The 14794-nt window shown below is 38.8% G+C and overlaps 2 protein-coding genes across 2 annotated transcripts; one reads left to right on the top strand and one right to left on the bottom strand.

Annotated features, from left to right (window-relative positions):
* Nucleotides 1-45: 45 nt before the first annotated feature.
* Nucleotides 46-3767, bottom strand: pak1ip1 (PAK1 interacting protein 1). Its single transcript, XM_006792308.3, has 10 exons — nt 3469-3767; nt 2942-3104; nt 2525-2645; nt 2353-2427; nt 2207-2259; nt 1976-2121; nt 1637-1734; nt 1426-1525; nt 881-1013; nt 46-667 (listed from the first exon to the last, which is right to left on the bottom strand). The coding sequence occupies exons 1-10, from the start codon at nt 3544-3546 to the stop codon at nt 555-557; spliced, it is 1080 nt and encodes a 359-aa protein (XP_006792371.1). The 5' UTR covers nt 3547-3767; the 3' UTR covers nt 46-554.
* Nucleotides 3768-6046: 2279 nt separating this feature from the next.
* si:dkey-222f8.3 (Poly(U)-specific endoribonuclease-C-like) lies at nt 6047-13601 on the top strand. The gene is made up of 7 exons (XM_006792309.3): nt 6047-6152; nt 7914-8013; nt 9833-9944; nt 10041-10162; nt 11664-11776; nt 12892-13045; nt 13141-13601. The coding sequence occupies exons 1-7, from the start codon at nt 6142-6144 to the stop codon at nt 13399-13401; spliced, it is 873 nt and encodes a 290-aa protein (XP_006792372.1). The 5' UTR covers nt 6047-6141; the 3' UTR covers nt 13402-13601.
* Nucleotides 13602-14794: the final 1193 nt, after the last annotated feature.

Genomic DNA, 14794 nt, shown 5'->3' with positions numbered 1-14794 from the left:
TAATTTCCTGACTCCCCTACAGGACGAAAAGAGATGACTCACGAGGACAGAAAATGTATTTATTTAAAAAAATACACTCAGCAGTTGTGCTTTATCTCACCTATAACAAAATGTGTACAACATACCAAGATGCTGGCAGATGTCCAGCCTAAGCTGTTTTAAGAAAGGTTCTGAGCTGTGGAGAAAAATAATAAATCTTTGTTACATTTGCTCTGGCACATTACATCATTGGTAGCTTCAGACTCCAGGCACTTTTTTTGCATTTGCCACAGTGTTTGTGCTATGAAGTCTACTTTTATATAGAGTAGTTGTCTGTGTGCAGCCTGGGGAAACTCACAGACAGGGGTCTTATTATAGTCCGCTTTCCTTTTGTTTGACGTGTAACTTTCAGTTTGATTCTACAAGAACTGCCAGTCTTTTGAATGTTATGAAATATTATATCATTCATCTTGTTCTGCTTTTCTTTCATCAGCGATAAGTTCACATTTGATGTAGAACACTGCAGGTCGTCAGAACAAAAATCCACATGTGTATGGGTAATAAAACATTTTATTCTATTTTGCACTGTTCTTTTTCTTCTTCTTCTTGGGCTTGCTCTCGTCTTCCAGGACGACTTCTTCCGTGGCAATTCGGACTCTCTTTGTCCTTAGAAGTTCGGGAAGTAGTTCTGCGGATAAACACAGAGCAGGGTGTTAGCTCAGGTTTACATTCCCTCGCCCGTAGGAAGTGATATTAAGTAGAGAAGAACGGATCAGAATGTGAGGTAATGACTCAATGCCCCGATGAGCGGGTCGCACATTCAGACGAGCTGAGTGTCCTGCAGAGGACGCCCCTCACCGATCATCATCATAAAGCAGCTGAAGTGTTTCCACAACCTCACCTTCAGATGTTGTTGCCTGAGGTGCTTCTTCCTCAGTGATCTGCTGCTGCATCGGTGAAGTTCTCCTCACAGCAAGGCATGTCAGTCTGGCTGATGTGTTCACTTCCCCAAGGAGTGTGGGAGGTTCCAGCTCCTGGTGGTCAGTAGAAGTATTAGCTCACCGGGATAATCATAAATATACAATTTTATTTTAAACAATTTTTATTTAAATATTTACTAATATTGTCAGCAATATTATTGCAAAAATAAATACATAAATTAATAAATTTAAAAAAAAAATAGCATCTATGATCTCTTTTAGTCGACTAAAAAAAAAAATGCTCCAGGAGAGAAATCCGGAGGACCCAGCTTCTCAGTGTCCTTGTGCAAAATACTTAACCCCAAATTTGTCAATATGACAGGTAAAAAGTGCACAAAAGCCCAGAATAAAGGTGATGTATGAATGTGTGTGTGGGTCTCAGTGGCTTATAGTCTACAACAAGTCCATTTCCACATTAACGAAGAATGCATGTTCTCCAGAAAGCTAATATCAGGACGCAGCGTACCTCTTTAAGATGAATTTTCCACATTTTGATGAAACCATCATTTGAAGCAGTCACCACCACAGAGTAATCATCCACGTTCACACTGTCGACCGTCTTCACTCTGACATCACAAACGAACACAAAGATAAGCTGACTTCTTCTCCCATCATCACGCATATCAGAATATTGACAGTATGATCTACGCATGAAAACAATGAATAAATGAATTCACCTGGTTTCGTGAGCCTTGAAATCACACACCCATTTTGCTTTCTCCACATCACACAACCTCACAGTTTCATCGTCCCCTGCAACGGCCAGGATGGAGTTCTGAAAGATAAGCGGTGGTTGTTTTTATAGATATGCTTATACTTCATATGAAAATGCCTCATCTTGAGGGGATCCACTTCTTGAAAATTGACAACAACACTTAATGTTGTGTCTGTGTGAGTCTACCTCTGAAAATGTGGCATTTACTTTGTGTTAGAACTGTAGCCAAAATCTGGGAGGTCTTTTTTGCGTTTCCATGCTCTATTTTAATTGGATAATATGTCATGGTCAGTGAGCTCACGTTTAAAAAATTGACAGAAGCGATCCTTTTGGGGTTTGCGACCGTTCCCGTCACAGTGGCTGTCTCCAGCTCGTAGATGTTCACTTTGTCGTTCATCACGACCACGTATCTGTCCCCGTCTGGTGACCACCTGACAATGTGTGCATCTGTCAGGTGTGTAAAGAACACAGGTTTGAATCATAAATGCGTCAACAATTTCCTCACCGCTCAAAAGGTTAAAGGGGAGCTTACTCTGTTTTATGTTTTTGATGAACGCTGATCTTCCATTAATGAGATTCCAGGTTCTGCATGGATACAAAGACACAACGGCTGACGTTGTTTATCTGTGCGACGGATCATCTGAGTCATCTACCATTAAAGAGAGCTGTGAAATTTACCTCAGTGTCTTATCGGTCCCAACTGAGAGCGCAAGCTTCCCAGACGGATGGATGGACAGCGATGTCACATGACCTCTGAAAGACATCACAGCACAAAGCAACACTGACGACGCTACCAAACATAAAGAAATAACCCTCTCTGTGTGTCTGTGCCATCTTTCTGTGCGCTTACTTGTGAGCTTTGATGGATTTCAGACACTCCCACTTCTTCGTGCTCCACACACACAAGAGTCCGTCCTCTCCTCCACTCAGTAAGTGAGACGTCCCGTAAAACTCGAGGCAAGTGATGGTGCCTGTGCAGGAAGTCAGTCAGCACCGCAAGCAGAAACCAGGCAGACGTTTACGTTACTGCTTTGACACACAGGTATGGAAGCTTTCCATACCTGTGAGTTTCCACCATCAAAAAAACAAAAACAATCTAAACCTCAGGTTAATTCAAATTGCTGAGAAAATAATTTGAAATAAACTGAGTTTAAACAAAATATCAAGTCAGCGCACTTTGAATTATTCAACAGGTCACTTCTATATTAGGTGTTTTTGATGTTTAACTGAAGAAATCAAACAGACTAATTACAATTTACAAACTCACCGTCATGATGCAGCAAAGCACCATGCTCGATTCTTTTCTTCATGTTGTACACTTGGATGGTCTCATCTTTGCTCCCCGTAACGACAAACCTCTCACTGGCAGCCACTGCGGATACTGAAGCTGTGTGAGCGTGATGTGTGAATTCTGCTTTGGCTGTCCACTCCTGCATGACAATTTTTTTTAAAGAAAACTTTTTATAACAAAATAATTTATTTGCATATAAATTAATCCACAGACTGTTAGAGAAAAAGGAGTGAGTCACGAAACTTCTTACATTACACTCCTTTCATATACTGGGCAATGAATGTGCTTCATAATCAAATAAGTACTGCATTGCATACAAATCATTATTCATTAATCATTATTGAAAAACTATTAAAAACAATTTTCTATGCCTTAATATCTTTTTTTTTAATGGAAATCATAATGTTCATCATCCAACCAACAAACACTTGAGCTTGTTATTATTACAACTTCACACCCTTTATCTGACACACAGGTCGTTGCTTTGTGAGACTCCAGCTTACCTTTTCGTCAGTTTTTACTTGATAACCGAAGGTGATCTGTTCATAACTGCCAGCGACCAGCTCCAACACAGCTGCCATGCTGCTGGACTACAGTGAGCTCAGCTAGCCGGCTAATTAGCTTTCCTTAAAATTTGCCGATTTTCTGAGCAGATTTCCTCGAGCAGTTTGTGTAACAGCTGCTAAAACAGTAATAGAACACCAACAAGAGAAAGGCAAGTCAGTAAAAAGCGTGGCGCCAATGCTCGCACGCGAAAACGGTAACTCTTTTTAGCTAAACACACGTTCAGTCCCAAAATAACATGTGGAGTCACTGCGCTTGCGCAAAAGCACTTTCTTACCATTTGTCGTTAAGGCTTTTTCAAAATAAAAGTCGTCATCGTTCAGTTATGTTTTTTACGTTGATTTTCAGAGACACTCTAAAAGACTGGTGGGAAATTAAATAATTCCAAGGGACCACAGGAGAAACTAAGACCTCTCTTTGCCTGATTTTCTATAATTTTGTACGGAGTTATGGTAAAAAAAAATTTAAAAAAAAGGAAAAAAAAAGAAAGTATGCCCCTTCCATTTTTAAGGTTTTATGTATGGGGACATAATAAAAAAAATCATTTTATACATATAAAACATTACACAGTGTTGTTATTTATTTAATACAAACTAAGACAAAATACAGAAGGAGCCTGTTGAACCACCTTTAGTACCAATAAGTTGAAGTACTTGTGTTTTCTGCAAGACTTTACCAGTTTCTCACATTATCGTGGCAGGATTTTGCCCCACTCCTCTTTACAGTGTTGCTTCAGTTCATTGAGGTTTGCCAGCATTTATTTGTGCACAGCACGATTTTAATCAGGATGAGATATGGACTTTAGGGTCTTTTCATTTCATTCTTTTCTTTTTCTGCCATTCTTTTGTAGATTTGCTGTTAATTGACACTATTTCACCCAGGTTTTAGTTGTCAGGCAGTTATGCCTCACATATGACTCTAGAATATTTTGGTATACAGAGGGGTTCTTGGTCGACTCAATGACTGCAAGCTGCCCAAATGCCTTTGCCTCCAAAAAAAGCCGAAATGATCATAAAACTCCCAAAACTTCTACCTTGATATTTGAGCTCACACTTACTGATGATAGTAGTTGGTGATTATAATAATTAATTGAATGCATTTGATTGTGAAAACATTTACCTTTAAAAGGGATTGCAAGTGCGTGTGAATTTCAAGTGAGGCTAAAAAGTATTGTTATGACCCTAAAACTTCCGCCTTTATCACATGTTACTTATTTTTCCTGTTTCAGAGGATTACACCTTTTCTCACACAGAACTGCTGGATTGACATCCATAACGAGTTTACTTTGACAATGAAAAGTTTGAGTTATGAGTTTATGAGGATAGAGAACAAAATTACTATCCCACGTCTGACGAGCGAGGGGAGGGGGTGGAGAGTAGGGCTGGGTATCGTCACTGATTTTTAGAATCGATTCAATTCCGATTCACAAGGTCCAGAATCGATTCGATCCACGATTCGATTTAATTCGATTCGATTCGATTCACTTCGATTTGAATATGGGAAATTTTGACAGTCAGAAATATTATAATTCTGATTAGTACGTTTACATATTTTTGTATCTATAAAAAGGAAGCTGACACACGCAAGACTTTATCAGAGGTGTGAGCGTCACAGCAGATGCCTTTGTGTCAAAGTAGCGGAAGATAAAACACAGAAACACATGAAGGTGATTTTTCCTGGCCTGGATTTTATAAAAATATTCTGCAGTACATCAAAAACGAAAGAAAACCATTAATCAACACATGAACATTACCTCTGAAGTTACAGCGGTTTTATTAGAGACACGGCTAAGCATTTTGCATTTTGCATAATTTTAAAAAGTTTAAATTTGTTCAGCATTGAACGGCAGAAATTAGGTTTTCTTTTCGGAAGTATATAAAACAGAAAAAAAAAAAGTCGGCCGATAGCGCTGTAAACAACGGTAGACTTGTGTAACAAGCAAGCGAATGAGAGAGAGAGAGAGAGAGAGAGAGAGAGAGAGAGAGAGAGAGAGAGAGAAAGAAAGTAAGAGTGAATACTTGACGATGTTTATGTGAAGCGTAGTTTGGATCCTCTTTTGCTGCTGGTTCGGTCAATATTGTTTGGAGAGACATCAAACTAACAGCTTTAGAATCAGCGCATAAAGGGCGTGAACACAAAGCGCAGACCCGCCGTCAGATCAGAATCAGCGGGCTGTCGGCTTTCAGCCCAAACTGTGAGAAATTCGACATCTAACTGATTCTGATCCGCGGGCTGCGCTGTGTGTTTAAGTCTTTGTGCAGAATCCGTGTTCCTGCTCTCATTTACTGTTTTAGCTGTTTGGTGGTTGTTGAAATTTTGTGAGATTTCACCTGAGATTCTGGCATTTCAGGCAAAATAAATTTATATTAAAAAATCGATTCAGGATTTTAATGAATCGATTTTACGTAATCCAAGCCAGAATCGATTTTAATCGATAAATCGATTATAAAAACCCACCCCTAGTGGAGAGCAGCGTTTACTCTCCTGTCTTGTAATTTGCTGGCTCCCTTGGTGACGTCATGATTGACGGCTGAGTTAACCGTCTGCGGATTCCGGCAGTTTTTCAGAGAGCATAAGAAAAGTCTCAGTGAGTTTTTCCTCTCAACGAAATCATGTCGAGAAGGTGAGTTTGGGATTAAAATAACGCACGCGCAGAAGGATGACTTGTGTTTTTAAGGCGTCTTCTCAACTTTCAGAGTAATTTAAATTTGCGTGTTGTCGTTTTCAGCCGCTTTTCAACGCGTTTGTTTCCGTCTAACGAAGACATGTTTGATGTAAACATGTAGTTACAGTGTAACGTCACACCTTTGATTGTTCTCCTCGATAGTTTTGTCACAATAAAGTCCGGGTTTGTTTCCCTGACAGCTGTTCCTCAATGCAGACTGCGCTCTGTGCATCTGTTGTGTGGACGTTATGTGCGTAAGAGGAGCCTGCAGCAGGGTCTGGGAATGATTAGTGGGTTGAATTATACAACAGAACAAACAGAACATGGAGAACTTCATGGAGAGCCTCCTCTGCTGTAATAAAACTGTAGTCGCTCCCTCCTGTACTCAGGCTAAACACAGAGGACCTGCCTCAGTATGTGCTCCATCCTGTCACCTGCTTCTCGCTCAACGTTTTGTAACGTGTCAGACATAGGGTGTGGTTGTTAGTCCGCCTCAGTGCAATTGTATTAGCATCTATTGATGTAATTGAAGAAAACTAAAGCAGAGATGTTATAGTTTTAGTGGTATCTGTAGGTTATGTTGTCTCACATTACAGCCCTCCCACATTCACTGATCCATGCAGCTGTAACTTAATGACGGAGGTGGGGTCATTATTTAGAGCTGAAGCTGAGGTTTTCCCCACTGGCTTTTTAGTTTTCATCTGGCACCATTGTGCTATCTAACAAAGGAGAAGACTTACAGCATAACATGTGATAGGAGACAACACAACGCCTTCAGCTGCTGCTTGTGTTGAAGTCAAGAGTCTTCACTTAATTAAAACATTATTTAGATCACCAGTGTCGGACAACCTGTGTTTTAATGGAGAGTCATTGTGCACGGCTGTATAGATATGTGAGCCATTTACACAGCTAAGCACTGCTGTTACTATGTGGGGAACTGTTTTTATGATTTAGATAAATAGGTCCTTAACTGTATCACAGGCGCCGTATGTTTTAAACCTAAGTAACTGAGAATGTAAAAAAACAAACAAACTACACACATCCTGAAACAGATGTACAAGCTGCTTTCGACTGAGGCACAGGAGTAATGTTTGTTTGTTTTGGAAACGCCGGTTTCGTTTGGTATACCTTACTAATTCATTCTAAGAAGAGCAGTTAACTTCCTGTTAACTGCTTTCCGCAGAAAGAATTAGTCACATGAGTGGGGAAAAGAAGATTGTCACGGCAGATTTCATCACCAGCAGTTTGAAACAAAAAGGAGGACTATCCCAAACTGCATGGTAGCTATGAAAAACAATAAAGTAAACAGACTGCCCATTCACTCCAGTTCCTCTCAGTGCATAGACAGTGTGAGAAGTCACTTCTCTTTTAATCAGAATAGTGGGAGCAAGTATATGCTGAGAGAAGTTATTTTAATGTCTGTAAAACTCCACTTGAGGACAGAAGAAATGGCAAAAGCATGTGAACATTACACCCCGGTTAGTCATTTCTTTCTTCTTCTTCTCTTTGTCTTCTTCTTCTTTAAGGGGTCGGCAAAACAAGTCATCTACCTCGCAACCTGTACCTAGTGTCCTCTCTGTCACGTCAACCCTCTGCGTCTCTTTCTTTTCCACGTCCATGTTTCCATTCACACATACACTGCAGTTTTTAGGCCTGCTTCTTAATTCACCATGTTTGTCTGCCTGTGTTTTTTAAAATTTATTAATTTTTATTTGACAGTCAAAAGGCCGATCAGGACCTCACCAAGGTACTCAACCAGCTCTGGCACCTGGATAAAAACCGCCTAAGACCTGGGACTGATTACAGGATTTCCCTCCAGGTCAGTGCTAAAAGGGCATCGCAGCTTCTCTGCAATGCAAAGCAGGCAGTCACTGATGCATGCAATAAATGCAAACCTTTGTGTGGACTGGAAGCCTGATGGGGTTCTGGAGTGTAGGTTTTAATGTATATTCAAACATTTACAGTGGTGAAGTTCTGGGAGCGTTGTTACTCAGTGACAAGTACTTCTGAATGTTATTTGACAAAAAAGTTTTGTTTTTTAGTCTGTTTTATAATGAAACTAAACAGACTGAAAATTTTTGCAGTAAATAAATCAAAATGTTTGGAGTTCTATGACAAAGCTAATTTAATTTTAGACATTTTAAAGCTAAATCATAATTAGAATCACAATCAGAATACTTTAATAATCCCCAATGAAATTATGTTACAAAACACTAAAGCCAGCACATAGAATTCACACAATGATGAACATGCTGTCATTGTTAAGTCCGGTCAAACCATCATGCCCACACAGGATTCCTATTCCATCAATTAGCTGTCAGTGCAGATTACTGGAGTCACAACACATAACACTTAGTCATAACATAATAACTAGTAAGACGTCTTGATGCATGCTCGATCATCCAGGTGAGTAAATCTCCAAAAGCTTATTTCTGTTCATGTGGACATAGGGTTGTCAGTGGGAGAAACGTTTCATCACTCATCCAAGTGACAAGTCTCAGCACTTTCTCCCACTGAAAACGCTACGTCCACATGAACAGAAATAAACTTTTGGAGATAACTAGTAAGATTAACTTTGCAATGGTTGGTTTGAGTGCACCATCACACTGAGTGCTGTTAAAAGTTAAGCCCGGCTCATTTCTGATTTGTTGCACATTTTCCCCGTCACACAGTCCCAGATGTGGGGAGATGTTGTTCTAGTTTGTGCCTTCACTTTAGGCCCATATGTGCTGGCTAGTGCCAGAAAAAGCCAAAGCAAGAAATGAAGGATGAGTCATGGTGTTTAGCACTGTTGCCTCACAGCCCACTGGTAAATTTGATCTTAATTCTTTTCTTTCAGTGTTTCAAGTGGTTGAATAGAATAGAATAGAATAGAATAGAATAGAATAGAATTCAACTTTATTGTCATTGCACATGTCACAAGTACAATGCAACAGAATGCAGCTTGCATCCATCCAGAAAGTGCTTTAGCAATAATATAGATATATTACAAAATATATATTAGCAAGAGTATAAAAATGGGTCTATTATAGGAATGAGGGTGAAAAATATGTGTCTATTATGGGTATGTTACAATGTACAAGGTATGAAGGTATGTTATGAATATGCTATAACTATAAGTATGTACAGGCTGTAGTGAGTGTACAAGCTATGAACAGGATTTAAATATGAAAACTATACAGAAATATGAAATGCTAACTATACAAGTTATATACAGTTGTAGAACTATAATTATTGTATTGTACAGAATGATTGTCTATACAGCATTTACAGTCGTGCAGTTTAGATCAGTGAGATATGTGGCTAATTTCTACAGTGGTTATATAAAGTGCTAATGGTGTGGAGTGGTGGTTCAGTCCATGTTATTATTGTGTGTATGAGGGTACAGTCGGCCATTTGTTTGTTTTTGTCCATTGTGTGTGTTTTCAGTTATAGGTTAATGTGTGTGTGTGTGTGTATGTTCAGTGAAGTTGGCGCCGTCAAGCAGCTGCTTAAGTGTATTTAGCATTGAAACTGGGTGATGCTTTTATGAGCTGCTTACATGTCAATTAACCAGGTGCATCAACAGTATTTATGAATCCTCATATTTGTTTGTTCAGTTTTAACATGTTGCTGAATGTTTGTGTTTTTATATTTAGGGGAAGGCGGGTTATGTGGCTCAGGGCAGTAACGTTGCCAGAGACCAGGCCAAAGCTCCACTCTTCACATATGTCAATGAAGACAAACTGAAGAGTATTAAGACCTATGAATGTGAGTATGAGTCAGGCCTATAAAGGTTTTCTTTATTATGTTTATTTGGAACAACAGCGATTAAACAGTTTAATGAGGTTACGCCTTTTTATTCAGATTTCATCAGCTTGCTGGACAACTATGAGATGTCCACAGGTGTGTCAGAGACGGTCACCTCAGAAGAGCTCAAAGAGAACAATCTCTTTATCAATGCCATCGTGGAGACAGACGTCATGAAGGTACAGCGGATTCATAGGAGGGCATGAGCTCCGAAATAATTTAAGCCGTTGTTTGCTGTTGTTTACTGTTGTTTAAAAACAAATAAACAGCAGACGAATATGGAAGTTGTTTTATGCTTATATGCAGAATAATGAATTTACAGTCAAGGGACCACATCAACGAACAATTATCTAAAAAATAAATGAACTTCTGCACTCATCAGCCAGACACTTCTAGTACACTTTAAGTGTATAATGAAAACTGTACAATTGTTAACTATAACTGCAAAAGTCAAAGGAGCTTGCAAAGAAAAGCGTCTGGACTTCTTTAAGTTAGTTGAAGACGTTTCACCTCTCATCCGAGAAGCTTCTTCAGTTCTAAGGTCAAATGGTGGAGAGTCCCAGATATAACCCTAGTGGGAGTTTCCCCCCACAGAGGGACAAAAGGACCCCCTGATGATCCTCTAATCGCCTGAGCCAAGGTGTGAAACTGGGTGTGGGTCCCAATCAGCCAGAGTTTTGGGTGAGTTCATTGTGAAACCTGGCCCCACCTTATCATGCGAATTCCTGAGGTCAGATGGCCCAGGATGTGAGTGGGCGTTAAGGCGTCTGGGAAGGGATCTCAAAACTGGATTATAGATGGCAGAGAGTTGGTGTCGTAAACCACCACCTCTGTTCAAAGATGGTCGCTCACAGTGGACCGTCTTTTATAACTGCAAAATTTTGTTCACTTGACACACATTTCTTAAAAAAAAAAAAGATTTATAGTTTTCATTGTAGTTTACATGCCTTATGTGCATGTCAATAATATACAGCTGACAAGAATGCATGAACTGTTTTTTTTTGTAGGCTTAACTAATTCACATGGATTGAAATGCCCCTTTTTTGATACCATTTATAAAGTTATGTATCCAAGAGTAAACTTTAAATGTAGTCTCTAAATACAGGAAATTTGACTTCATAAATTAATGTCCCAAATGATGTAATGTAACACTGAGTATTTAAAAAAACAGATACTGTGTAATGAAATAAAAATTATGCCATACTATGATTTCATAAGATGTTATATAGGTACATAAATGATGAGTCATTTTAGTCTGTCGGTCGGTGGTTGCCAGGCAACACAATGACATTAGAATATCTGATATAGATAAGAACCTTCTGGGGCCAAAGATAAACCTGTGTGTCAAGTTTAGTTTATCATCTCCAGATTGTGTAGGAGTTCAAATAGAGATTAGTTTATTATAGTAAGATTAGATGTTCCTGTGACTCATTACTTTAGCTTCAGTGTTGTGTTTAAGTTCCAGGCACTTTTGATCTTTTGATCTATGCCGGCTCGAATTTTCATTCCAGGCATGGATCCGTTTTTGTTTTTGTTTTTTTGTCTTTTTTTGTTTTTTTCAAGGCTAAGAATTACTTTTCTAATGTAACGATGGTTTATTCCGATACTATTGATAGGTCACATTTTTTTTTACTCGGATGTCTGAAATTTCAAAGTATGTTACTGTGTTTTTACTCTTAGTGTGCTCACCAGTATCTGGTCAAGAAGGGGAAATCACCATCAGACCTTGGGCAGTTCAAGAGACAGCTGTATGACATCTGGTTCCGCCTGTACCACAGGGACAGGAGCGGAGGGTGAGTAACTGTAACAACAGGGGGCGCTGCTGCAATGTTTAAAAGAGAAGGAAGGGAACCGGTTTGAATGATTGGTTAGAGGCAAGCTTAAATGAGATCCAGGTCTGGAGCAGAACGAGCAGATGAATTTACAACTCAAGAATCAGTGTAGAATCTAAGAATAAAACAGTGTTCCCTGAATGTGTTTTGGGTTTATTTTTTGTTTTTTTCTGTGTTAATTAACAGCTGCTCTTGTCTGAAAAGGCTGACAATAAACTACATGTATTTAAATCTTCCTGAGGTTAACCTTGTAACTCCAGCCAAATACTTACATCTGTTTTTGTGACACTTTTAATCATAAATAAAAAATGCTTCCAGAAATTGGCTCCAATGTAGCAAACACAATGAAAAGACTGGTATTTAACATTATACAGTAACATTATAGCCTTTGTTATTATTGTCATCTTTATTTTTTTTTCATCTCATTTTCACAGTTGCACAGGATGAACAACAGAGTGTGATAACTTAATTCTAATTTCTTGATCAGAGTCACTAGATTATCTACATTTGGGTGTTAAAATGATGTTAACACACTGTAATACATAACTCACTCTTTAATCTTTTACTTTAATTTTTAATTTTGAAAGTTCTGAACACCTAGATCAATGACAGGTGACTAGTAGGAATTTTTTTAAGTGTTGAGTACAAATGTGCAGAGGTTATAATCTCTATTTAGTTTAATATTTAAAATGTATTATTTTTCTAGTTACACTGAAACAAAGAAAATTTGTTTGATAAGATGTGACAGTTTGTCTCTTCCTACAGTTTGTGCTTTTTAACTTATCTTTTTAATTACAATAAAACAGCATAGGTATGATAATCACACACAGAGCCATTAGAAAGGTTTTCATAAAATATAATGGAGTCATTCATAAATCAGTCGTTAATGAAGCTTGGTTACTTGAGGGTTAAAAGTGAGTCACCGGCTCTGCTGCCATCTGTGCTGTTATCCTTCTGTCTGCCCCGCAATGTTAACATTGTAGATAAGGTGTCTTGATATGAATGAGGGCATACAGCACTGAGAGACTGAACTTAAGTATCTCTGGGTGTGCTGGTTGATTTTATTTTCATTACAGTGAGGATTCCTGTGGATTTGAACATGTGTTTGTGGGAGAAGCCAAACACGGACAGGAGATCATGGGTCTTCACAACTGGGTGCAGTTCTACCTTCAGGAAAAGCACGGCCATGTGGACTATAAAGGCTACAAAGCAAGAGATAACAAAGACACGGTAAGAAACTGATACAGCAGCTCGTGACTGTAAAAGCACTGACTGAAAAGTAAATAGCCGCACATGTCGCTGAATTGCATTTACTGTTTTTAAAGCCTGATGAGGACGACCACGTCCTGAACCTGCAGTTCAGTTTGAACGGGTTGGTGAAGCCAGTCGGTGGCTCCTTCATTGGTGTCAGTCCAGAGTTTGAGGTCGCTCTCTTCACCATCATCTTCCTCATGTCGACTGAGAAGATGACGTCTGTGGTGGTGAAAGTGGACGAGTACGTGCTGGAGCTGGTCGTCTGTCGGCACGGGCGATCCATCGGCACGTCCTATCCCAAACTGCTCAGCAGCAACAACAGGGATCTGTAACTTTACACCAGCCGAGAGTTTGCAAATGTTTTTGTTTAAATCGAAACCTTATTTCAGTGCAGTATAACCCAGTATAACCCTTACATAAACCTGGATCAAGTTCTCTTTGCACTAAACATGAGAAGTATATACCGGTTATTGAACACATTTTTGTCATATGAACTGTTACAGACAAAATAAAAAGTGTTTTGTTAACAAAATGTTTGTATTTGTATTCTGTGTTAGGAAAAAATAGCCCAAATATTTTAAGTCTTAGTACAGCGTGTAAATGAAAGTGGTAATTTTTCAGAAACGAAATCTCCATTTTAAGAAATTTAAAAACAAAAAACAAAGTATGAATAGATACAAACATGTGTGATAAACATGTGGATTTGACCATTTTCATGGCTACTTGGCGTTATTTGAGAAGTATAAAAACCAAGCCACATCTTTGAATAAATAGTCTTTTTTTAAAGGCTGTCTTTATAATGGATTGGATTTATATAACGCTTTTCAAGGCACCCAAAGCGCTTTACAATGCCACTATTCATTCACACACTGGTGGAGGCAAGCTACGGTTGTAGCCACAGCTGCCCTGGGGCAGACTGACAGAAGCGAGGCTGCCATATTGCGCCATCGGCCCCTCTGGCCAACACCAGTAGGCAGTAGGGTAAAGTGTCTTGCCCAAGGACACAACGACCAGGACAGAGAACCCGGGGATCGAACCGGCGACCTTCCGGTTACAGATGCGCTTCCCAACCCCCTGAGCCATGGTCGCCCCATTTATGTTGGAACAGTGCATTTTATTTTATAGCAGAAGATAATAAAGTTACCATTGCGTGTGTGCTGAAAAGCCAAAAATGTCCCTGTCTCAGGACACAGGGTGGTTAAAAACAAAATAAGAATGATTTATCCCCAAAACAGTAAGTAAGTCTTTAAAAGAGACTGAAACTAAATACAGAAGATTGTTATTTGGCAGTGTAGAAGGATCAAAACAGTTTGAGAAGTGGCTTTTGGGAAATAAATAAAATGTAAAAACAAAAAAAGAAAAAACAATGATCTACTGTCCTGGGGAAAAAATAAAATAAATATTGAGCAGTAGATAAAAAGACTATTTCAAAGTTTCACTGCAAAGAGAAAGATGTGTACTATGAACCAAATAAAAGCATCTGTAAAAATCTCTGAACCGTTTTTGAATTGTGTGACAGATTTAGATCTGACAGTTTCTGACAGTATGTCACTTGAAATATTTGTTGAATTTGAACATTTTGTTCTCTGTGTTTTCTCTTTTATCTGTTTTCTGGAGAAAAGCATTTTTAAGGATCTGCATCACTATCGTGTATTATGTTTGTTTGAAGTTAGTGTATTTATGTTTGCGTTACTACTTAGATAAGTAAGTCAATACATTTATGAA

The sequence above is a fragment of the Neolamprologus brichardi genome, chromosome 18, assembly GCF_056152115.1.
Source record: "Neolamprologus brichardi isolate AB-2024 chromosome 18, ASM5615211v1, whole genome shotgun sequence".
NCBI classification, from domain to species: domain Eukaryota; kingdom Metazoa; phylum Chordata; class Actinopteri; order Cichliformes; family Cichlidae; genus Neolamprologus; species Neolamprologus brichardi.
Note: the sequence above shows the minus strand (reverse complement) of the source record. Positions and strands in the feature narration are given on the sequence as shown.

Bases quoted from the DNA above. Each gene is read 5' to 3' on its own strand.
- pak1ip1 (XM_006792308.3), bottom strand. From the start codon at position 3,546: ATGGCAGCTGTGTTGGAGCTGGTCGCTGGCAGTTATGAACAGATCACC. The intron at 2,646-2,941 runs GTGAGTTTGTAA...CTTCCTGCACAG, and splicing joins TGCTTTGCTGCATCATGACG to GCACCATCACTTGCCTCGAG. The intron at 1,014-1,425 runs GTACGCTGCGTC...ACTGACCACCAG, and splicing joins GGAAAATTCATCTTAAAGAG to GAGCTGGAACCTCCCACACT.
- si:dkey-222f8.3 (XM_006792309.3), top strand. The intron at 10,163-11,663 runs GTACAGCGGATT...TTTTACTCTTAG, and splicing joins TGGAGACAGACGTCATGAAG to TGTGCTCACCAGTATCTGGT. The intron at 11,777-12,891 runs GTGAGTAACTGT...TTTTCATTACAG, and splicing joins CACAGGGACAGGAGCGGAGG to TGAGGATTCCTGTGGATTTG.